Genomic DNA, 24,520 nt, shown 5'->3' with positions numbered 1-24,520 from the left:
AGTAGTACTATGATGTACCGTGAAGGAGCCCTTGTGGTGCAGTGGCTAGGTGCTTTGCTGCTAACTGGAAGGTCAGTGGTTCAAACCTACCAGCTGCTCCATGGGAGAAGAGATGTGGCAGTGTGCTTCCACAAGGATTATATAGCCTTGGAAACCCTACGGGGCAGTTCTGCTCTGTCCTGTAGGGTTGCTATGACTCAGAATCGACTCAGTAGCAATGGGTTTGGTTTGTATGATGTACCATGCATTATTCTAGTTTTTTTTTTTAACATTATGGGGTTAATGTAAAAATTATGCAATTAATCCTCTCCATAGCCTTTATTCTTCAGAATGAATTTTGTATCAAAATATCCCACAGGGACTGCTAACTGATACTAAATTACATCTATAAACTAATTTGTAGAATATTATTATCTTTATTGTATTTAGTTTTCTAAATATAGAGTAAAAGCAAGGTATCTCTTTCCATTTATTTAAATCTTTCCATTAGGAAAGGTAACATTTTTAAATCTTACTATATAGAGATTATTTCAGTCAAGTAGGATAATTCGTGTTTTCAATAAAATATGAAATAGTCTTTCCTCTGACCAGAAGTTATAAACAGAGGACAAGGTGAAAGAACAGGACACCCACCGCATGTTAGGACCACCCAGAGTTAACGTGGCCATAATGGCTTTAGAGGCACATATGAACAACAGGCAGTATTTACCCAATTTTCAAAATATTTCATTTTCTGAGTAGGTTTAACCACTTTCTGCAAATTATTTTAATAACAAGAATCCAATGGAACTTGTCTACCAATGTTTATTGTGCACTGTTCACAACAGCCAAAAAGTGGAAACAACCTAAATGTCCATCAACAGATGATTGGATAAACATGTAGTACATATGTGCAATGGGATACTACTCAGCCATAACGAGAAATGTGGCCCCGACACCTGCTAGAACACAGGTGAGGCTGAACCCTGACACATGCTGGACCATGGGTGAGGCTGAACCCTGACACATGCTGGAACATGGGTGAGGCTGAACCCTGATACATGTTGGGACATGGGTGAGGCTAAACCCTGACACATGCTGGGAGATGGGTGAGGCTGAACCTTGACACATGCTAGAACATGGGTGAAGCTGAAAAGCATTATGCTGAGTGAAATAAGTCAGTCGCAAAAGGACAAGTATTGTGTGACCCTACTTACATGAAACAGGCAAATGTATAGAGACCAAAGTTTATTAACGGCTGAGGTGGGAGGGAGACAGAAGAGGGGTCTTAGCTTAGGGGACACCTAGTTTCTGTTAATGGTGGTGGAACAGTTTAGAAATGGATAGTGGTGATGGTTGTACGACATAATGAATGGAACCAGTGTCACTGAATTGTACAAATAAAAAAGTGTTGAATTCACAAATGTTTCGCTATATAAATTTTTAACCACAATAAAAAGAAAAAACCCAGAAACAAAAACGAGAATGTCATGGTATGAATCCTGGGCTCTAGCAGAAAGATCACAGGTGTTATGCAGGGCAGTCAGTCACTTAATGGCCGTTCCTACGCCTTTCACGTAATACGCCACACTGAGTTCCAATCAGGCTTGAAGTAATCAAATAATAATTACCAAAAACATTTTTAAGTTTTAAAAAGTATGATACAAACCAAATGTGGTGACCAACTACTACATTTCTAACACACAGAGCTCACTGTATCATGTGTATGCTTCAACTGGCACATACCGTGAATACCATTTAAGCCTTCGGCCTACTGTGGGTAAGAGAGAGCCTTCATCTTGTTTCATCTACTGTTTGGCAAACAATGCAAGCCTTAATCAAGTTCGTCTTCTGCATCAGCCAGTGAAAAATCAATTACTGTACCATTCTATGTGTTCAGTTGTTTTTTTAAAAAGTTTAATTTGCTTTATTTTCTTCAGGTTCCCAGACAATCTTTAGTCTATCCAAATGATACATGTACACAAAGAGTGCAATAGCTTTGCAAGACTTGATATGAAAAAATAGCTGCTTATCCCCCAGTTCTTCCCCCATGACCCACTCCCCAGAGACAACCACTTACCACTTTTCTAGACTTTTCTTTTAATTTTCACCTTTATAGTTCTAATTACATGCTTGTATTGCTATTTGCTGAGTTTTCCGTGTTAGGGATCATCTACTTACTTCCTACAGAGGAAGATGAGGGTTCAGCTCTTTCCCCTTCTACCTCCACGCCCACATACGGCACATCCCTCCATCCTCCCACTACAGTTGTGTGATGGTTTTTATTAGATCCAGATCCAGTGTTTACATTACTATGCTTATATAACATTTATTTATAGATGAGCTATTTGTCTATACATATACTTTTCTTTTCTTGCCAACTTATTATAATCTCAAGCATTAAAAAGAGTTGGTTCAGTTGAGTTCGAACCCCTGCTGAGACTTTGCATTTCTAACAAATTCCCAGGAAGTTATACACAGGAATCACCTGGGGATCTTTTGAAAACTAAATTTTGATTCAGTGTACCTGGGGGTAGAAATGCAAAGTCTCAGCAGGGGTACAACCAGTTCAAGGTCCTGCTTTTGGTTTTGTTTGCTAAACAGTAGATTAAACAAGACAGATTTCTCTCTCACCTAAACAGTCAAAGGACGGCAGCTAAGGGTTGGCAGCACAAAGGCCCCCACAGGACCTATGCCCGTTTTGGACTTCACAGTCCAAGGTAACTCACAACTACATCCACATCCGAGTGGCAGAACTGAGGCAGGAATTTAGTTTATTACTAACCCATCCTCAACTTTTCCCAATATCTAAATCTCTTCTAAATATATTCAGATGCACCAGGCATACTACCAATGTCATCTTCTTGGACATCTGTCTCCGCGGGCCTCCTAATGTGCTCTAACCTCTGTATCTGATTAAGAGGTGTTTTCCTGGGATCTCCTTTCTCCACTATCCCAAGGATCCCTGCCATCTCCCTCGTGTTAAATCTTCATCTCCAGTCTCTGTACGCAGTTTATGCGCTTGTTGTGATAACACATTTGTTCCAATAGCTCCCTGAGAAAATGTACATGGGAAGCATATTTTTTAAGAATGCCTATGTCTGAAAATGTCTTTATCCTACCCTCACACTTGACTGATATTTTGGCTAGGTACAGAATTCAAAGTTGGAAATATTTTTCCCTCAGAATGTTAAAGGCGCTGCTCCATCTTCTTCTGGCTCCCACTGACACTTTATAGAAGTCCCATGTCCTTCTGACGCCTCATCATTTTGTATGCTGTTTCCTTTTCCCTCTCTGAAAGCTTTGTCTCTTTGGATCCGTTTTTGGTGGGTATCTGTTCTCCTTTATTATGTAGACACCTGATGAGCCCTTTCACAGCCTCTTCAATTTTATTTCCATAGTCAACCCTCTGCTGTCTTTTTCTGGGGCTCCTATTTAAATACTAGACCTCACAGACTGATCCTCTACATTCTTATTTTTTTCCCTCATTTTTCTTTGTCTTTTTGTTCTACTTGAGATTTCTTTAACATTCCCTTCCAACTCCCCTTTAATTAAAAAAAAAATTTTCATCTTTAAAAAATTTAAGTGTATGGAAATTTTTCTAAATAGTTCTGGCGTGTGTCTGAATATATATTTTCCTATCTCTCTGAAGTTACTAGTCATTTTTTTGGTCTTATATCCATGTATGATTTTTCTCAAAAGTATTTTTTTTCCTATTTGTTTTGTTCTGGATTTCCTATTAGTCTGGTGATTCTCTATTCTCTTCTTATACTTAAGAATGGAGCACATAAAAAGCTGATCAGAAGCTCTAGGCACGCAGGGTGGGGGACTAAAAATGCTGACATTCGTCACTATAGGATGATGTGGTCGAACTATTTCCCTGGAAATAACTGGTGATAATTACTGCCTGGAGGGTATAAACATGGTTTCCTAGTTATGTAAGATGGCTTGGGGACAAGAGATCTAAAAATTCAATATGGAGACAAACCAAGTCTTATTTTCTAATTTTAAAGGTTTATGTCCTGTATATATTTATTTTGAGACAAGCACAGTAAAAGAAATGCTTTCAAGTAATTTCTATTTTTAAGACTATCTTCAAGGGAGAAAGATGTAGCAGTCTGCTTCTGTGAAGATTATAGCCTTGGAAACCCTATGGGGCAGTTCTACTCTGTCCTACAGGGTTGCTATGAGTCAGAAATGACTTGATGGCAATGGTTTGGGTTTTTTTTTTTAAGTTAAAAACTGCCAGCTACTTAAAAACAAACAAAAAAAGTAGTATTCTCAGTGTACACAGTGCTGTTTTAGGCACATATAAAATTGTCATAAAGATGACAATTTTAAGAAACAAAATAATCCAAGCTGAATTGAGTGTGATAGGATGACACATATCTATAAAAACAAAATCATTTCTATTTTCTTGGTTGCTTATTTCCAGTCACGTTCAGGTTTGTAACAAGGAGAAAAAGAAAACTAGGAGAGTTTTTGTGAAGAAGTGGGTGCTATTAAGTAGAAAGGGATAAACAGATGTCTACCCTCTTAGGTAAAGGTAAGTATGAAACAACGATAGCAAGGCAAAGACTTCAGGTGAAAGAGCTGCTCAGGGCAAAGAGCCAACAAACAAGGCTTGCAGCATCTTGAGAACTTAAGATGCTCTCCGCTGCTGCCATCTCAGTTTTGTTTTTTTATTTTGGTACTAGAATTTAAAGTGGAAGGTCAACAAGCGGTTTCTAAAAAACAGCAGGACTCAACTGAAATTAACTTCATTTGTTCAGACAGCAAAGATCACCACTCCAATCATGGGATCCTGATCAACTAGAACAAAGGTTGACAGACTTTTTCTGTAAAGGCTAGCTAATAAGTACTTTTGATTTTGCAAGCCATATAGGCTGTTACAAACTACTCAACTCTGCCACTGTGACGTGAAAGCAGCCACAAAGAGTACCTAAAAGTATGGGCTTGACAGTGCTCCAATAAAACTTTATTGTGTAGTCTGTGACACTTTAGTGTGACACTGGTTTCCATTAACATGATTTGTATGTATCACATTTTATATATACTATATACATTTTTTTTTTATAAACATAGAAAGAGAGCGAACGAGTGTGTCAATATTTACTGGTTTACTTTAACGACTAACTGTTACAGTCTCTGAGGTTATGAAGGCTGTAAGGCAATTCTTATATAGTCATACTGTTAACAATGAGATAAGCAATGAAAACTATAAAGCTGTAGAGAGCAACCTGTATTAGGATAATGAGCTTCTCAGGAATACTTAAGAGTTAAGGCTTATAAATCAGATGTGGACAAAATTTGGCATAACAATCAGAATTTAAAGTTTCTAACTGGTCACCCTTTTATAGCACCTTACAAAAGCACCTGTAGCTAATATGAGGAAAGTGAGATACACAGAGGAAAATTTCAATTAAATTATGAGAAACAGCACTGCCCCCACCCCCATAAATATTATAGAAAATCAGAAATGGAGAAAACACAAAGTATCACCAATATTAATTATCTCTGGAAATGACAAAAATAACATATTCAAATTTCACTAGGTACTAATTAGTTTCAACCATGCTAAGGGACTCTTTTGCCAGGATTAACTAAGTAGCAAAATGACCTTAGTTTCCATCTTCACCCCTTCTATATAAAAAAAAGACAGACATATTTCACCTAAATTTATACTGAATACAAGAAGCAAGGCAGCACCAAAGATATGAGTAACGTGTTGAATGCTGGGTCTTTATTAACTTAATAACAGTAAATAGGCCACAATATACTTATTTCTATGTTAAAGGACACTATTACTCAACTGACTGTATTACAATATAGCAATTATTTATTGTGTCCAAATCTGAAAGCTTATAGGTTGTCTTTACGAAACATTTCTTGAACAGAACAAAAATCAGTTTGCCTCTCCCATCTCCCCTCCCCAAAATTATAAAAATCTTGTAGGAAGGGACAGTACCTATCGTGTTCACTGCTATACCTCTGGTATCTTAACAAAGCAAAAACTCAAAAATTTTCCTGAGTATGATATCTTAAGTTTCTTATTAAAGAACGTTAGGGCTTCTACCGTCTATTTCCTAATCGCAGGGATAAATATAAAGGTCATAGATATGATACCTATTTACACTGATAACCACACAGGAGAAATGAAAAGCACACATTCACAGATCAGAAGAGGAGGAACAATGAAAAGAGGGCATTTCAAAATCACTTTATAACTTTATAATAATTTGAAAAGTTCACACAGTGCAATCCAGCTGTTCTGAGTTGGTAATTCTACTTTACCTTTCCTGGGATGAAGCAGCAGAGATTGGAATCCACATACTTCATGAAAGTCATATTTAACAGTGACAGTCTGGTTTCAACAGCAGCAAGGATGTCTGCGTGACGAGCGAGTGAATGGTTTCTCCTCTCTGACTCTCTCCTATAATAAGAAAGGGCAACTATTAAAGTAGTACTGTGGACTAAAATGTTAAGCAATAAAAATGCCTTAATAAAACAGTTTAACTTTTATGTGTGAACTTAAAGCCTACAGTTGGGCCACAGTCTCATGATAAATGAATCACTATACCCAGAAATACTTGCCAAGGACTGATAAAACATTTGGAAAAAAATTTATTTTAAAAAACTAGGTTTTGGGGGGGGCGGGGGGGCGATATCAAGTCCAATGGCTATTAAAGTTTGAGGAAATAGATAAATGAAAGACACATGGATGTATGTATGACAAGAGACTATCTTTTTTTCTCATAAAATCAGCACCTTTAGATTTTTTAAACAGCTTCATTGAGGTATAATCCACATACCATAAAATTCCCCCTTTTAAAGTACACTTTTCAGTGTTTTTAGTTACTCAAAGTTATATAATCATCGTCACTACCTAATTTCAGAACATTTTCATCATCCTCAAAAGAAACCTATTAGCAGTCCCTGGCAACCAGTGACCTAATTTCTGTTTCTACGGATTTGCCCGTTCTGGACAGTTTTATATAAATGGAATCGTATAGTATGTGGCCTTTTGTGCATAGTTGTAAGGTTCACTCATGCTGTAGCATGTATCAGTATTTCATTCTTACTTTATTGCCAAGTAATATTCCATTGTATAGACACATTACATTGTACTCATTCACCAGCTGATGAACAGCTCGGTTATTTCTACTTTTTGCCTGTTACGAATAATGTGCTGTGAACATTCATAGACAAATTTTGTGTGGGTATTTACATTTCTCTTGGTATCTACCTGGGAATGAAACTGCTGAGTCATATGGTAACTCTACTTTTAACTTTTTGAGGAACTGCCAAACTGTCTTCCAAAGTGGCCGCACCATTTTACAATCCCACCAACAATGTACAAGAGCTAATTTTTTCACATCCTCAACTTTTGTTAGTCTTTTTTACTTTAGCCAAGATTCTAATGGGCGTAAAGTGGTATCTCACAGCGGTTTTGATTAGCATTTCCCTAGTAACTAATGATGCTGGGCATCTTTCATGTGTTTTTCGGTCATTTGTACATCTTCTTTGGAGAAATGCCTATTCAAATTCTTTGCTCATTTTTAAATTGGATATTTGTCTTTTTATTGTTGAGTTTAAGACTTCTGTCTTTTATCAGACGTGATTTGCAAACATTTTCTCCTATTCTGTGGGCTGTCTCTTCACTTTCTTAATGGTGTCTTTTGAAACACAGAACTGGATTTTGATGAAGTCCAATTTGTTTTCCTATTGCCTGACATATGGCATTTGGGACACAAGCCTGCAGAAGTCTCCAGCCTGCTGCCTAACTTACAGATTTTGGACTTGCCAGCCCCCCACAACTCCACGAGCCAGCAGGAATCTCCAGCCTTTTGCCTGAACTCCACATTTTAGGCTTGCCAGCCCCCAGAACTCAGTGAGCAAATCTCTTAAAGTAAATGTCTTTCTCTCTGCATATACATACCCATTGCTGTTGAGTCAATTCCGACGCATAGCGACCCTACAGGAGAGAGTAGAACTGCCTCATAGGGTTTCCAAGGAGTGGCTGGTGGACTCCAACTGCTGACCTTTTGGTTAGCAGTCAAGCTCTTAACCGCTGTGCCACTAGGGCTCCATATACATATTTATATATACATACATATACACACACATATACATATAGTAAAACCTGTGAAAGCCGGAGCCTGTGCAAAGCAGAAACCTGTCAGAGAAAGAAAACTCAAATATTTTTTCAATAGGGAGCAACAGGAAGTGGTGACTGCACCCTGTCAAAGGTGCAAAACTTGAGACCTGGAAAAACAAGGCGGTCCCGTCAAGTTCCGGTTCTCACAGGCTTCACTGTACACACACAGAGAGACACACACACAAACATGGGATGTCTTTCCATTTTTCTTTATTTATTTTCAATGACATTTTGTAGTTTCCAGTATACAGGTCTCGTACTTCTTTTGTTATATTTGCTCCTAAGTATTTTATTCTTTTTGATACTACTGTAAATGAACTTGTCTTCTTTACTTTTCAGATTGTTCATTGTTAGTGTATAGAAATACAATTTCTATATATTCTGTATCCTTGCCGAATTTGTTGATTAACTCTACTAATTAATCAGTGGATTCCTTAGGACCTTCTACATGCATGATGACGTCATTTGTAAATAGTTTTACTTCCTCCTTCCCAATATGGATGCCTTTTTCTTTATTTTCTTGCCTAACTTCCCTGGTTATCACCTCTAGTACAATGCTGAATAGAAGTGCTGACAGTGGACAAACCAGAGTAGAAGTTACTGTGATCTGTGTACCCTTTGTTATAAAAGCTTGAAAATCACTTAACATGTTGCACTAACCAAGGGGCAAAGTGGGCAAATCACATCTTTGTCGCACGCGTGGTAAGGATCGGCGTGAATCCAATCCCCAGAATTCCCACTTCTCCATCCCTGTGGCCAGCTGCCTGAGTGGCACACTCTCTGACTCTAGCCACCTGGAGCTGGGTCTGAGCTCACAGTTAGAAGGACACCTTCTTTCAGACCAGCTGTCCATGTAGCCTTTCTCTGACTCTAGCCACCTGGAGCTGGAACAGAGCTCAAAAGTTAAAAGGACATAGTCCTTCAAACTGCCAAATAGGCAGACATTAGCCCCTGCTAGCTCTCACTGCCCCTTTGGGTTCGATAATTTGCTGGAATGACTCACAGAATTCATGGAGTATACGCCATATACTTACAGATTTATTACAACCAAAAGGTATACAAATGAAGAGACACGTAGGGCAAGGTCTGGGACAGTTCCCAGCATGGCGCTTCCATGTCCCATGGAGGAATTACCTTCTCCTGTGAATTGTCACCTACCAGGAGCTCTTCTGTGCCTTAGGGCTCTAGGCTCTTGCTGGCTTCCCCACCTGGCCATGAGAGATTACATTATGCCTCCTGAGGCTTAGTCAAGACAGGGCCTGTGCATGGTCCTTCTTGGTCTGGTCAGCCCCCAATTATTAGCCTTAGGTGTGGCCTGGCTCTCAGGAACGAAGACCAAAGCTCAAATTGCTTTTTTTTTTTTTCAGGTGGCTTTCACCTCATGGGAGCCCTGGTGGCACAGTGGTTAAATGCTCGGCTGAGAACTACAAGTTAGAGGTTTGAACCCACCAGTCCCTCTGTGGGAGAGAGATGTGGTAGTCTGCTTCCATAAAAACTACAGCCTTCAAAACCCTATGGAGCAGTTCTACTCTGTCCTCCAGGGTTGCTATGAGATGGAATCAACTCAATGGCAAGGGGTTTGTTATCACTTCATACACGTAAATCTTTACTAAGATTTAAAATAATCAAGAAACAAGCAAAACTCCTAACTGTAAAGCACTGCCACTGCTAGCCACGACATACCTTGGGAGTTGTGCTTTGACTTGTTTCTGACATAGGTTATGGTACCTCTCCACTTTCAGAAATCCCTGATTCAACATTCTCTGGCAGACCAAGTCCATCCTCTTACAAACCTACGGAGAGAGAGAAGAAAGAATAAGAAAATTGATAACCAAATTAATAATAGACAATTAACTCAATGGCTGCAGGTTCTCCGTGCTGGCATTATTCCCCAGTTTGCTGTCTGAATCTAGATCAGTATGTGTGGGTGATTCCCTCATGCAATGCAGTCCTTACAATACTGCATTAAGAAATCACTCTTTGCCTACACATGTTACCATCATTTACTTTAAGTATTTGTTGAATGTTCTGAATGTATCCCTGCTATTATGGTCAGAGACTGCAGTCCTGAAGAACAACAAAAGAACATATTTAAAGGTTTTTAAGAGTCTGAAACAAAAATTCCCTTTTAGGCTAGCATTAATCCAAAAAATACAAAATAATAAATGTTACAGAGGTTGTGGAGAGACTGGAACACTTACACACAGCTGGTGGGAATATAAAATGGTACAACCACTTTGGAAATTGATTTGGTGATTCCTTAAAAAGTTAGAAATAGCAGACCATACAATCCAGCAATCCTACTCCTTGGAATATATCCTAGAGAAATAAGAGCCGTCACACAAATAAATATATGTGCACCCATGTTCACTAAAGCACTGTTCACAATAGCAAAAAGATGGAAACAACCAAGGTGCCCATCAACAGATAAACAAATTATGGTATATACACGCAATGGAATACTGTGCAACGATAAAGAACAATGATGAATATGTGAAACATCTCACAATATGGATGAATCTGAAAGGCATTATGCTGAGTCAGTCACAAAAGGACAAATATTGTATGAGACCACTGTTGTAAGAACTTGACAGAAGGTTTAAACACAGAAGAAAACATTTATGGATGGTTAGGAGGATGCAGGGGAGGGAGGGAGATGGGAATTCACTAACTAGATAGACAACAAGAATTATCTTGGGAAAGTAAGGACTACACACAATACAGGGGAAGTCAGCACAACTGGGCAAAACCAAAAGCTAAGAAGTTTCCTGAATACAACCAAACACTTCGAGGGACAGAGAACAGGGGCAGGGGTCTGATGACCATGGTTTCAGGGGACATCTAGGTCAACTGGCATAACAAAGTTTATTAAGAAAATGTTCTGCATCCCACTTTGGTGAGTGGGGTCTGGGGTCTTAAAAGCTAGCAAGTGACCATCTAAGATGCATCAATTGGTCTCAACCCATCTGGAGCAAAGAAGAATGAAAAACACAAAAGACACAAGGAAAATATTAGCCCAAGAGACAGAAGAGCCACATAAACCAGAGGCTCCATCAGCCTGAGACCAGAACTAGATGGTGCCCGGCTACCACCTCCGACCTTCCTGACGAGGAACACACCAGAGCCCCTGATGGAGCAGGAGAAATGTCTGCTGCAGAGCTCAGAGTCACGTAACAAGACCAGACTTAGTGGTCTGGCTGAGACTGGAGGAACCCAGAAGACACGGCCCTGGACGCTGGTAACCCAGAACTAAAACCATTCCTGAGGCTGGCTGAGACTGGAGGAACCCAGAAGACACGGCCCTGGACGCTGCTAACCCAGAACTAAAACCATTCCTGAGGCCAACTCTTCAGACAAAGATAGACTGGACTACAGAACATAATACTCGTGAAGAGTGTCCCTCTTACTTGAAGTAGATACACGACACTAGCTGGGCAGCTCCTGTCTGGAGGTGGGATGAGAAGGCAGAAAGGGGTAAGGAGCTGGTTGAATGGACACAGGAAACCTGAAGTAGAAAGGGGAAGCATGCTGTCACATTATAGGGATTACAACTAGGGCCACACAACAATATGTATATAAAATTTTTTTATGAGAAATTAACTCGAGCTGTAAGCTTTCACCTAAAGCACGATTAAAAAAAAAATTCTTTTTTAGGCAAAAATGCATATTCAAACTGGAAGCGAAACTCTGTATCACCAATACATCAGAATGACAATCCTTATTTTTTTCTTTCTTCTAGTGATTTGGGTTAGCCATGGTGGGTTTATGGTAGCCAAGGCCCTAAACTAGGTGCTGTCACCCTCCAGAAGATCGGAATGTATAGCAGGTCCTCAACTCCTCTGAATCCTTAGGCAGGGTTGTTGTAAAGACACAGGATAAGAAGTCAGAACACCTAAATCTGAGTCTATCCTATACGCATTCTGGAGCAAGACAGCTACTAACTGGAAGCCCTAGCCAGCCATCTGTAAAATGCAGATAAGATCTAACTCATAGGGATATCACCAGGATTAAATAAAACAATACACGCTAAATCACTTAATTTAAAAGTGCTACATAAAAATTATGCTAAATGCACTCTCTGTTTAAATAACATTTATTTGAAAACTTTGCTCAGTATACTATATTCCAGTTTCTTTCTGGTCTTAGTTAAATCTAGTGCACAAAATCTGTTTTTCTTGATCCCTGAGAATTTTGCAGTGACTCAGTCATGAAGCTGAACACAAATTTTCACTGTGTGGAGGTGCGGATGCTGAAAGTGCAAAACACCGAGATTAATCTATATGAAGGCCAAGTCAATGAGGCAAGGACTATCTTACGTTTCTTTCTCTCTTAGCACCCAAGCACAAATGCTTGACAAATATCTGCGGAAATGAAATACTGATGAAACTCCTGATATAAGTTTGCCTTCTCCTGAGAACACAGTGACAAAAATTCTGGCAAAGTGGATTAAAACTAATGAAGGTTTTAATATTACAATACTAAATACCAGATACTTCTTAAACCAAAGCATATCAAATTGAAGATATTAAGGCAAAATAAATAAAAATATAATAAATCTTAAGTATTGATACTTAGAGTATCTTCTATGAAGTGATATTTTAAAATGTGGTGGGTACTATTTTTTAACTAAATCAGTCATCCACATCTGTTCAGTGTCTACTGCAAAAAATATAATAACAAACCCAATATATCCTAACATAAATAGCTTTTTAAAATGAAAAATACCTCTTTTCCAAAACAATTAGCAAGTGGCATTATTTTACATTTTTGCAAGCCTCTTTGATGTGTAGCTTTAATAGAAGACAGCTGAATTCTAATACCTGCTTCTGCATTCAATGTGTTGTCATTATTAGAAAATTCTAGAAAACAAGAATACACATACATTCCATTAGCTCTCAGTATGATGTCATCATGTGTCACATAGCCTCTAGAAAACTCCTCTTGTGAAAAATGAGAGCTAAAAGGCCAAAACATCTTAGTATTGTAATGAAAATATTGTAGATCACATGAACCCCCTGAGGGGTCTGAGGAACCCCCCTGGCATCCCCAGACCACATTTCGAGAGTCGTGGCCCAATGCTGAATAACCACATTGCCAGAAAACACCAGTATTTAAGCCCATGTGAGGAAACAATAAACTCCTAGTGCATTATTGGAGGAAGGAAAAGTGTCTGTGTGTGTGCGCGTGTGTGTGATGAGGGTGGAGCAGACTGAAGGAAGACTAAATTCTCATCTTTCATAGTGGAAACTCAACAGATAATAAAAACAGAAGAAAAAACAGCGAAAAGATTTGAAAGTGGGTGCCTCTGGGGAATAAGAGTTTGGGGTTATAAAAACTATATTTTTGTTGCTGTTAAAATTATTTGATGTTTTAAGTTATCTGGAGCCCTGGTGGCGTAGTGGTTAAGAGCTTGGCTGTTAATCAACAGGCTTGCAGTTCGAATCCGCCAGGCACTCCTTGGGAACCCTATGGGGCAGTTTTACTGTGCCCTATGGGGTCTCTATGAGTTAGAATTGACTCGATGACAATGGGTTTGGCTTTGGCTTTTTTTAATTGGTATATATTGCTAATTAAGGAAAAAAAAAAAAAAAACCCTGAGGCACCATCCCTCTTACAGAATCTTACAGAAAGACGCTTTCTGTCTTTGTAGACTCCACAACCTCACTGACAATTTCTGAGACAATGGAAATTTTTTGGCAGAAAAAAATTATGGTTGAATATTACTGTCAATAACGTCCACGGTACTGTCTAAAATTATTATACTAGCATTTTACTGTGCTGAATCTAGCTGACTGCTAGGATTTAGATATCTTTTAATAATCTAGAAACTCAAATGAATATCGAGTAATGACTAGATACAAGTACTGACTGGAGATGAGACTATGAATAAACAACCACCACCAAAAAACACCTCAAAGCCATCGCTGTGAGTCGTTTCCGACTCACGGTGACTCCATATGTTACGGAGTAGAACTGCTCCATAGGGTTTTCTTGGCTGTATGGAAGTGGATTGTCAGGCCTTTCTTCCAAGGTGCTGATAGGTGGGCTTGAACCACTAGCCTTTAGGTTTGTAGGTGAGCAAACAATCTGTACCACCCAGAAAAAAACCAGGGACCTGAATAAATAACCAGATACGGTCAAACCAGGTAAGACTTCATTCACATGATACAAGATTTGAATCAGGCTTCGAAAGGAGGGAGGGCAGGGACTCCTAAATGAGAGGTACAAAGTCTGGAATAAACAAACCATCAGTAAGCGAACTACTTCTGTAGATAGACTGAATGTGTGGGCAAAGATGAGTGGGGCAAAAACTTCCATGTTTTGAGCAGGGGGAATCAGGTGGTAAAGAGAAATTACTTTTAAACGACCACTTAATTTTTGGAAAGACTTGGTTTTAGGACAGCTGATTGGTCATTTTCTCTAAACATTAGTACTAAAGATATGGTTCTGAAATCTTCACAGGGAGATAGCTGAAGTCACTGTAGATGAACCCTAAATGAAGATACGAAAATAAAGGCTTATAAACAGTGCATCAACTCACATTTAAGAGTTCAAAGTTGGTAAAAAAAAAAAAAAAAAAAAGAAAGTAGGAGGTCACAAAGACAGAAAAATAGCACCACAAAAGCCAAACTGAAGAAGATTTTCAGAAATCAATATTGTAATAGCAGAACGGTATTGAAGGCAGCACTCCTCCTTTCCAGAATGTTCCATAAGCACTGGCTGACTGACCACAAACACAAGGACACACACGCATCTTTTGTTAAGGATTCAGAAAGAAGCAAAGTGACCTCTGGAAGACAGAAATGTACTAATTTTTCCCCAGGCAAGCAGTTTAATGAGAATTGCTGACATGCATGCTAACCTGGAAGGCAAAATTATCTCATTTAAAGCGCAGCTCTATATCTAGGGCGATTTTAGTAATTTCCCAAGACTTTTCAAGGGAAGGTATTTTCTTTCCTCAGTTATTAAAGCAAGATAAAAATCTGAACAATTTTGCAATTTACCCAAGACAGTAAAATAAAGTTTTGGTGCCTAATCCACGAAGATGATGACGATGTCAAAGGCTATCAGTGCCTGGAGGGATTAGGAAAAATGTACACGATATGAAAACGAGGGGAACTAATGGAACAGGTCAGTCCACAAGGAAGACATTTAGCTCAGGCTAAAGGCTGTTCAAGTATGAGAGAATGGACGTGGGTTTTGTTACTGTGCCAATTACCTCAGAATTTAAAATGCCATGCTTTCTCTTTTTTATCATTTTTAGCTTAAGTAATGAGTAATAAACTTTTTTCTTCAGTTGTATTTGTTTAGAAATCTATTTAGATTTGTTATACCACCACGGCCCTTCTTAACAAAGCAAGACACATAGTTCATAAATCTGTGAAACCCACAATTTTTCTGTTTAATCTTTAATACCAATTTTAATTGATTCTAAGATGCATTTTTTTTATATTTTAACATTGCCAACAGCCAATGGTCTTAGAATAGATGGTGTATTACAACCATAATTGGAAGCATTATTTTCTCAGATGCCTTGAAAGATATAGTATACTGGACTTTGGCTCTGTTTAAAATGCTGTGGAGACATCGAGATACGCTATCAATTTAAAAAAAAAAAGCTCTTCTAAAGAAAAGGAAGCACTGCCACAATAATACACACATATGTTGACCAAGATGCACTCTGACTTCAAAAATGTTAAAATATGGTAATATTTGTATCTTAGAATCAAGGAAATATTGTAGCAGTACCCAATTTTTTTAATGTATTCATTTGGTACGCTACAGTTCTTAAATGAATGAACATTTCATGTTCTCCATATAATCGGAAGTTATTATCAAAGACTAAGCTGCTTATCAAACCCCTGAACTGAACGGAATGTAAACACACCAGAATCTATCCTTCCGTCTTACAGTAAGAAACCTCAGAGCTAAAGAAGTTACGGGATTTCACCCAAGGTCATTCAGCTATTCAATGGCAAGAGCGAAATTAAGAATCCAGGTCTTCTAACTTACACCTTTTTTTTTTCACTTGGTGCATGCAGCTACACAGATTAAAATAATTGTCCTAATTATTCTCAACTGATTAGTCTCTGCTGCTACAGATACTGCTGGCACCAGTCTAGAAAGTAGGATTCTTGAGGCGATATGGGATTTTAAGGACAGCTACAGGGATTCTCACTACACTGCTAAAATTTATAAGAGATGGAGCTGAACCAAGATCTTCCTGTAATTCTCCCAAAGCATTCAAAAACCTGAAGCGAATCATGAGGAAACAACCAGACAAGTCTGGAATCTTCAAAAAGTTGATGGCATAAAAGGATGAAAAAGGTAGTGGGAATGTTCTAGATTAAAAGAGACCAAATGCAGTTTATGACCTTGTATTAGATCTAGGACTTCCCCCCGCAAAAAGTTAAAAACAGATGTTTTGGAGACAACTGAGAATCTAAATATGGATTGTATCAGTATTAAATCCCTCAGAAGTGATATTATGGTCATCTGATGATATTCTGATGACGTAAGGGAAGTATTTAGGGGTGAGATGTCATTATATCTGCATAGGATTTTCAGATGATCAGTAAAATAAATATTATGTGTGCAGGAAACAGACAGATAAAGAAGTGTGGCAAAAAGTTAACAACTGGTGAGAAAATCATCTAAAAAATGAACAAGGAACGGGCCTCAACCATTCTGGCTCTTCTCTTGCCCTTTCTGCTTTTTCACTGAACTCGTGTTAATTTCCCTCACATATAAAACTATAGCTACAATCCGCCACCTCTTTCCTAAGAATATTCTAATTTTTACAAAAAAATTCTCTTGCCCTGGTGTTGATTTCTTAAGTTCATATTTGTATGGCTATACAGTTGATTCTCAATTATCTGCAGGTAGAATTACAAACAATTTTAAATTCTAGCCAGCTTTCTCTGGGTACCCTTCCCGAGAGATTTACTTGGAAAGGAAATGCAAATTAATTTTATTATCAGCCTGAGCAAAAAAATGAAGAAGACAAGTCTGCTCCCTGGGCTCCTCAAAAGCACCCTAAAAGCCAAAAAGAAAAGCCTTCCTGATGAGTCTCAGTTGTCATCTGTACCATCACCGTTCTTGTCAGTATAGGAACCGAGCACTGATCGTGATGAAGCAGGCTTGAGGCGCCATTGGATGTGGCTATTCTTATTAATTATATACTAACTTCAGACCAAAAAAAGTCCCTGGGTGGTGCAAATGGTCAAGCGTTCAGCTATTAACTGAAAGGCTGGTGATTCAAATCCACCCAGAGGTGCCTCGGAAGAAAGGCCTGGCGATCTCCTTCCAAAAGTCATAGACATCAAGACCCGCATACAGCACAGTTCTACTCTGAAACACAGGGGGTCTCCATGAGTCAGAATCAACTCAACGGCAACTGGTTTAAGGTCCAGAGGTGGCGCAGATGGTTTGCGCTCCACTCTTAACCTAAAGGTTGGTGTTTCAGACCCACTGAGCAGTACTGCAGAAGAAAGCCCTGGCAATCTGCTTCCATAAAGATTACAGCCAAGAAAATCCTACTGAGCAGTTCTACTCCGGAACACATGGGTCGTTATGAGTCAGAATCCACTCGACAGCAACAAGTTTGATTTTGGTTTTCAACTTCAGACCACCTCATCAGTCTTCATTCTACTAAGAGTTTACTTTTCTTTAGCCACTGGGCTTCTTAATATAGTCTTGTAAATTTTTGCTAAGATTTTCTAGGGTGAAACTAAAAACTTAACCATTTTCTTTATTTTCTAATCTGTGTTAGAAGTAAATATTAAGCAGGTACATTTGCAGCACTATCGACTTTATATAGAAAACACTTATTTCACAATGACATATGCTTTTTATTGTTTACTTAGAGTAATGAAATATTTTATGAACTATTTCATTTATTCACCAAATACTGAGAACTTAAGCGTTCTGCTGCTAACTAGAAGTTGGCAGTTCGAACCCACCTGGAGGTTCCATGGGAGAAAGACCTGGAGATCTACTTCCACAAAGATCTCAGCCTAGAAAACTCTATGGAGCAGTTCTGCTCTGTCACATGGGGTTGCAATGAGTCAGAAGTGACTCGATGGCACCCCACAACAGCAATATTCTATATCACAGACTGTGTAAGGCCTTTGGGATTCATGTCGATGGGATATGTCCCCACCATGGAAGAAACTAAAATAGTGGAAAAAGAGGCCCTTCCAACAATAATTCCAATATAATGCATACGTTCAATAATGATACAATGGAAACTTATAAATACTGAATAAAGTTGAGAGAAAAATAACAAAAAAGGCTTTACTTAAGGTACTAACACGTGAGGTGTGTCTTGAAGGTACAGGTATTTTCTAGAAGAGGGAAACAAAGGAGAGGCTGTAGAGAAAAAAGAATGTACTTGGAGAGGCCTGAGAAGTTTGGAAAATTAAATAGACTGATGTTTCTTTCAACCAATCTTAAGTGCAGGATTCGGGAAGTAGGTGGTTGGGAGTAATCTCTATCAAAGGTTATCTTTTGCTCCTCTCTGTGGATTTTATATGCACAGGCCAGTTTATGTTGTACATTCTTCAATATTGTAAGAATTTACACCACTCAGTTTTACTAGGGCATACAAGGATTTATACTTGGTCTCTTGTGAAATAATTATGATAGGAAATGGAGGTTTGTTTTGTTTAATGCCCTTACTTGCTCCCCTAAGGAGCCCTGGTGGTGTAACGGTTAAGCGCTCAGCTGGTGACCAAAAGGTTGGTAGTTAGAAGTCACCAGCCATGCCATGGGAGAAAAGACCTGGCAATGTGCTCCTGTAAAGATTACAACCTAGGAAACCCTACTGGACAGTTCTACTCTGTCCTATAGGGTCAATGAATCAGAATTAACTGGACAGCACAGAACCACAACAACTTGCCCCCTGCCCTCTCTACCAAAAGTTGTCAATTCTGGAGGTTCTCAAAAATGGTTTCTTAAAATTGTCTGGTCTTTGAAGTAAAAGGACTATCGAGGTGGTGCAAACAGTTAACATACTTGGCTGCTGATTAAAAGACTGTAGGTTTGAGTTCACTCAGAGGGACCCTGGGAGAAAGGCCTAGCAATCTACTGCCGAAAAATTGGCCACTGACAAGCATTTAGAACACAGTTCTACTGTGACACACGTGGGGTCACCATGAGTGAGAATCAACTCGATGGCAAATGGTAAATGGTTTTGAAATTAAAAAAGCTGGGGTGAGGGAGGAGACCCACCACTAATCTAGGACCTCTAAAATTTCCCACAACCAAATTCAAACTCATCGCAATCCCACTAAGTCACCCTTTTCCAATTATGTCATCGGTTTATATGCTATTTTTTTCTGCTCAGCATGTTCTTCTGCTTTTGCTAAATGTATAAAAACTCACTGTCTTCAGAAAGCTTTCTCTGATTCAACCCTCCCGATTAACCTCGACACTCTCACATTTATTACCTTTACGTTTGTTATCCTGGTGCATTTAAGTGTGCTCAAGGAAAGTGGTGTGCAGATGGTATTAATAAAACTCATCTTCCACTTTGTGAGACCAGAATTAACAGGAGAATGGACTGTTCACAGGATAAAATTTCCTTCCTCTACTTAAGTACCTGTTAATAAAATCAGGGGCCTGAAGAAATGATGGTGGGGGAAAAAACTCAAAATAAAAATCAGCAATACAGAGTGTGTACGGCCTGTAATACAGCAATATAGAGCAATGGGTCTCCAACTGTGGTCTGAGGATCCCTGGAGTTTCCAAGACCTTTTGGGGTGGAGGGCTATCTGTGAGGCCAGACTATTTTTATAACTCTAAGATGTTATTTGCCTTGTTCACTTTCATCCTCTCTTAAGTATATAGCAAGTTTTCCAGAGGCAACACAACACGTGCTGACATTATTGCTCTGACAGCTAGTGATTCCACTATATGTATATGTATTCTTGTATTTTCCAAGGTTAGCTCTTAGGGTCCTCAATAATTTTTTGGAGCGTAAAGGGGCCCTGAGATGAAAACTTTGACAACTGTTGGTAAAAAGCGAAAGATGGGGGGACCTCATACCACCAAGAAAGCAACACCAGGAGCACAGTGCACCCTTTGGACCCAGGGTTCTTGCGCAGAGAAGCTCCTAGTCCAGGGGAAGATTGGTGGCAAGGACCATTCTCCAGAGCCCACAGAGAAAGAAAGCCTTCCCCGGAGCTGATGCCCTGAATTGGACTTCTAGCCTACTAGACTGTGAGAATATAAATTTCTCTTTGTTAAAGTAAGAAGAAAAAAAAAAAAAAAAAAAGAGGAAGAAGATGGCTAGCCTGCTTAAAAAAAAAAAAAGTAATGGCTCCTCATCTTCCTTCATATTTCCTACCAATCAACCCTTTCTACAGCTGAAATTTTCTAACATTAAGTCAAGGAAAGATGTGAAAGAAACTATAAATTTCTTTCCAGGTGATATATTAGCAAGAATTCTGAATTTACTTTTGGTCACATTCATATCCTGAACCACGAATACGATTCCATGTAATGAATAATAGGAGCTCCATGTGAATCACAAAGGAAAGCACTGTGGGAGGCTCTCTCTAAAATATCTTTTCAAAAGCCTTTCAAACTTATCTTTCAGTGGGTGAGAACATTGTGCTCCGGAGCCAGAGCTGTAGGTTCAAAGTTAGCTTTAGATCTGCTCTATAACTACGGTAGGACCTCACTTCTTAACCTTTGCCACTTGTTTCAAAGTTTCTCGCGTGCCGGTCAAGGGGGCCTGGGTGACACGCTAATGCTGCATCAGCACGAACTTCTCAGTTTTACTGGAAAAACAACTCAAGGTACATGTTCTGTCATTTCAAAAGGCAAGCTCAGCCAAATAATTCTGAATACATTGCGGGAGTTAATTATTTAAGAACTATCTCTGAGTGTAACCAGGATTTCCAGGTTCTGGGTACATTTTTAGAGCCATGGTCCATGGCAGGAAAAAAAAATCCAATTTCATAAGGAATTCAGAGAGTCCCTTGGAAATTACTGGACTGGAAAGTCAAATTTCAATTATTCATGGTAAGAGGAAGCAGAAAGTATCATCAATTAAACTGACAAATAATTCAAAAATTCCATTTAGCGGTTAAAAGGAAATATTTTAAAGAAAATAGAGAGTAATAAGGACACGCATTTGTGTACTTATCTTCTATCTTAGGAGCTAACCATAGTTATGACTGAGGTTCTAATAAGGCAAGTAAACTGGAAAGGACAAAAAAACCCTGGACAATACATAAACTAACTCATCAGACACCGAATAACTGACATTTAGCTTTATGAAAATCCTGGTTTTAAAATCATTCCCTTCCAAGTATAAAACCAAAAAAAACCCAAACCCACTGCTGTCCAGTCGATTCTGACTCACAGTGACCTTATAGGACAGAGTAGAACTACCCCAGAGAGTTTCCAAAGAGCATCTAGTAGATTTGAACTGCCGACCTTTTGGTTAGCAGCTGTTGCACTTAACCACTACACCACCAGGGTTTCCCGTCCAAATATATCATGCCTTTTTGTAATTCCACTCAAAAAACAGTCTTCTAACAAAAGGAAGACATTTTTATACCAGATAAAGTTCCTTATTTTTTGGGGGGCAAACAACTCTTTAGGTATAAACAGCCACTTGAATTGGAAATGCATGTAAAGCATCTACCAGACATTGCCTCTAGATTTGCCAGTTTTATAAAGATCATTATTAGATTAATGCTGACATCTAGTGGTAAGAAAGGACATCTTCCTTTTAATGTTACCTGAATTGCACCTTCTGACACCAGATCAATTAATCTACAACCAAAGACATTTCCAAATTCCCACAAAAGATAAACTATGTATGAATTACCTGTTAACCTTAAGCAAAAAAAGGAATAAAAGAATACATCTTCGTTACTAAAGGAGATGAATAACCGTCTTTGCAGACATAAAATTGGCTGCAGAATTTTTTCCTGAGGGGGGTGGTAAAGAAGGAATTCCTTACAAAAAATCTTTGTTTGAAATTACGAATCGGTACCCTTAAAAGACAAGATAGATGATTGCTTGAAATTAAGAATACAGCTGAATATTTCACTTGAAAGAGATGTCGTTTATTAATAAATTATGGGACGTGTTTTTAACTGTTCCCTAGGATAGGGTGGTATTCCCCCCTTTAAAAACGTTTTTTAATTTTTTAAAGTAAAATGGCTAACAAACAAGAAACCACAGTTTTCCTCAACACTTATAAAACTGTGGACATTCCAAGCTTTACAAAGCCATTGTCTGGCTGAATGCCTCCATTCAATCAAATGTTATAACCAATTTCCAGACACCGTGAATGCAGACCGTGAAACTTGACGAAAGACCATTCACTGGGAAAATTGCAAGGAGTATTTAAAATTCTCCGTGAAATTCTAGCACGAAATGTTTTGGGATCTCAGGGACAATCAATTTTGAAATATCACTTTCAACAGAAGAATTCTCCATCCTGCAGACTGGCATGGTTCAACTGCTGTGCTGACTAGAAGAAACTGGCCATCAGTTTGAATTAATATTTATCAGCTTTCTTTTTAAAAAATAGGCATGATTTCCTTTTAAAAATGCAATTAAAAATCGATTTTAAAGTGGAAGTGTAAGCCTAAAATATGGTATGTTTATTAAAAAGAAACTGCTACCCAGCACTCGGATAGATACAGGTCTTTGTCCTCTTAAAAACAATCCCGACCACAGAATCGGTTTGCAATCACTTCAAAATGTCCACCTCCTTCAATCTCCTCAGCCACTTAAAGTCACTGAAAGGAAGCAAAATATCTGATGGAACTAACACATTTATCAAACCTGCAGTCAAACCTCTGGAGAGAAGTAAAATCCCAATAACAAATTCATTATTTATAAAGATCATGGACCGAACTACCATGATTTTAAGAGATAAAACCTAAAGCTGGAGGGTGTACGTACATCACTAGTTAGAAAATGAATTGCAAGAGGAGAAAACAAACAGGCAGACCTGTCAAGGGCCAAGTTGCTTCACTACGGATGAAGTGTCAGGAGGAGGCGAAGCCGGAACGGTCATTTCCCAGGGCTCTACTTACTGGTCAATGGAGCGCTGGGTTCAAGGCTAACGCCAACGCGTCCAAGTTCCTGGGAACCTCTACCTGCTTTGGGGAGAACTGACCAACCCTGCTTTACCCTCTCCGACAAGGAAACTTGGGTGGTTGGGGGAACAATGAATACGTTATTCTTGCAATACAAACCAAGCGTGGCTGGGCTAGTTTCCCCACTTCTGAGTTTTCTCCCCCGACCCCGGCCGGGAGCTGGAGGGTCGGATACAAAAGGCAGGCGAGGAGACCCCTCGGGTTTCCACGGTCCGGCTGCGCGGAAGGTGGAAATCCGACTCCCGCTACCTCCCCGCCCGCGCCCCGCTTCCGGGCGGGGTGCACGGAGCCTTACTCGCCCAAGCAAAGTTCGCCCCGATGGTCGCCCCAGCCCGGGAGGAAAGGCGGCCTCGGGCTGAAGCCCACTCCCACTGACGGACACGGCGGGCGAGCCTGGGGAGGCAGGGCGCGCTCAGAGCTCTGGCGTCCGCTGGGCTTGGCGGGGGCTCCGTCCCCGGGGTACGGGGGTACGCGCTGCCCTCTCCTCCCCTCCCCAGACCTCGGGCAGGGGAAAGGGCGGCGGGGGCCCCACGGCGGGGGGGGCCTCACCAGGCGGAGCTGGCTAATTTCGTCGTAGGACATAAAGCTGAGGATGTTCTCGATGGCTACGATGGGCAGCGCCACCAGCGTGTTGTTTTGAGGCAGCTGGTCCGGAGCAAGCGCCGGGGCCGGGGGCGCCTGGGACCCCGGCTGCGAGGGCGGCGGCGGGGGTGGTGGGGGCTGTCGCTGGGCAGAGCCGGCGGCCGAAGAGGAGCCGCCGTCGCCGTGGCCGCCGCCTCCTTCCTCAGCCATCCGCTCCTCCGACGCCGCCGCCATCTTGGGGGTTTGATTCCTTCCCCCCACTGCAAGGGGAACAGGGACACTTCCTGTGCGTCACTTCCTCCTCCTCCTCCTGCTCTGGCTGCCGTCTGGGAGGAGACACCTGGAGGAGGGGGAGGAGCCTCTGAGGTGACCGGCCGAGGGACACACACAAACTGCTGTTTGTTCAAGTGTAGGTAGGTGAAGGTCATGCGAACCCCTGGAAAGATGATCTTTTTAGGACTTTTTATCTAAGATTGGAAACCACTTGAGGGCAAGAGGGCAAGGGGAACCTGTCTATTGAAATTAACTCCACGCAGTGCAGTTTTCTAGAAGAGCTTCCTGACAAAGGAAAATAAAAATAATGTTGCTATTAAGTGATATCATTGCTGATGTCAGATGGATGCTGGCTGGAAGCAGGGAATACCAGAAAGATGTTTACCTGTGTTTTATTGAC

The 24,520-nt window shown here is 39.9% G+C and overlaps 1 protein-coding gene across 1 annotated transcript in view; it reads right to left on the bottom strand.

Annotated features, from left to right (window-relative positions):
* FBXO28 (F-box protein 28) overlaps positions 1 to 24,108 on the bottom strand; it is a 36,917-nt gene extending 12,809 nt beyond the window's left edge. Inside the window, exons 1-3 of the mRNA XM_049868159.1 lie at positions 23,815 to 24,108; positions 9,821 to 9,930; positions 6,274 to 6,412 (exon numbers count right to left, since the gene is read on the bottom strand). Of these exons, the coding sequence (XP_049724116.1) occupies positions 6,274 to 6,412; positions 9,821 to 9,930; positions 23,815 to 24,081 (516 nt within the window). The 5' untranslated portion in view covers positions 24,082 to 24,108. The remainder of the gene's footprint in view (positions 1 to 6,273; positions 6,413 to 9,820; positions 9,931 to 23,814) is intronic.
* Between the last annotated feature and the right edge of the window lie 412 nt (positions 24,109 to 24,520).

This window comes from Elephas maximus, chromosome 24 (assembly GCF_024166365.1).
Source record: "Elephas maximus indicus isolate mEleMax1 chromosome 24, mEleMax1 primary haplotype, whole genome shotgun sequence".
Lineage (NCBI taxonomy): Eukaryota > Metazoa > Chordata > Mammalia > Proboscidea > Elephantidae > Elephas > Elephas maximus.
The sequence above is the reverse complement of the archived record's forward strand: the minus strand, read 5'-3'. Positions and strand labels throughout refer to the sequence as shown.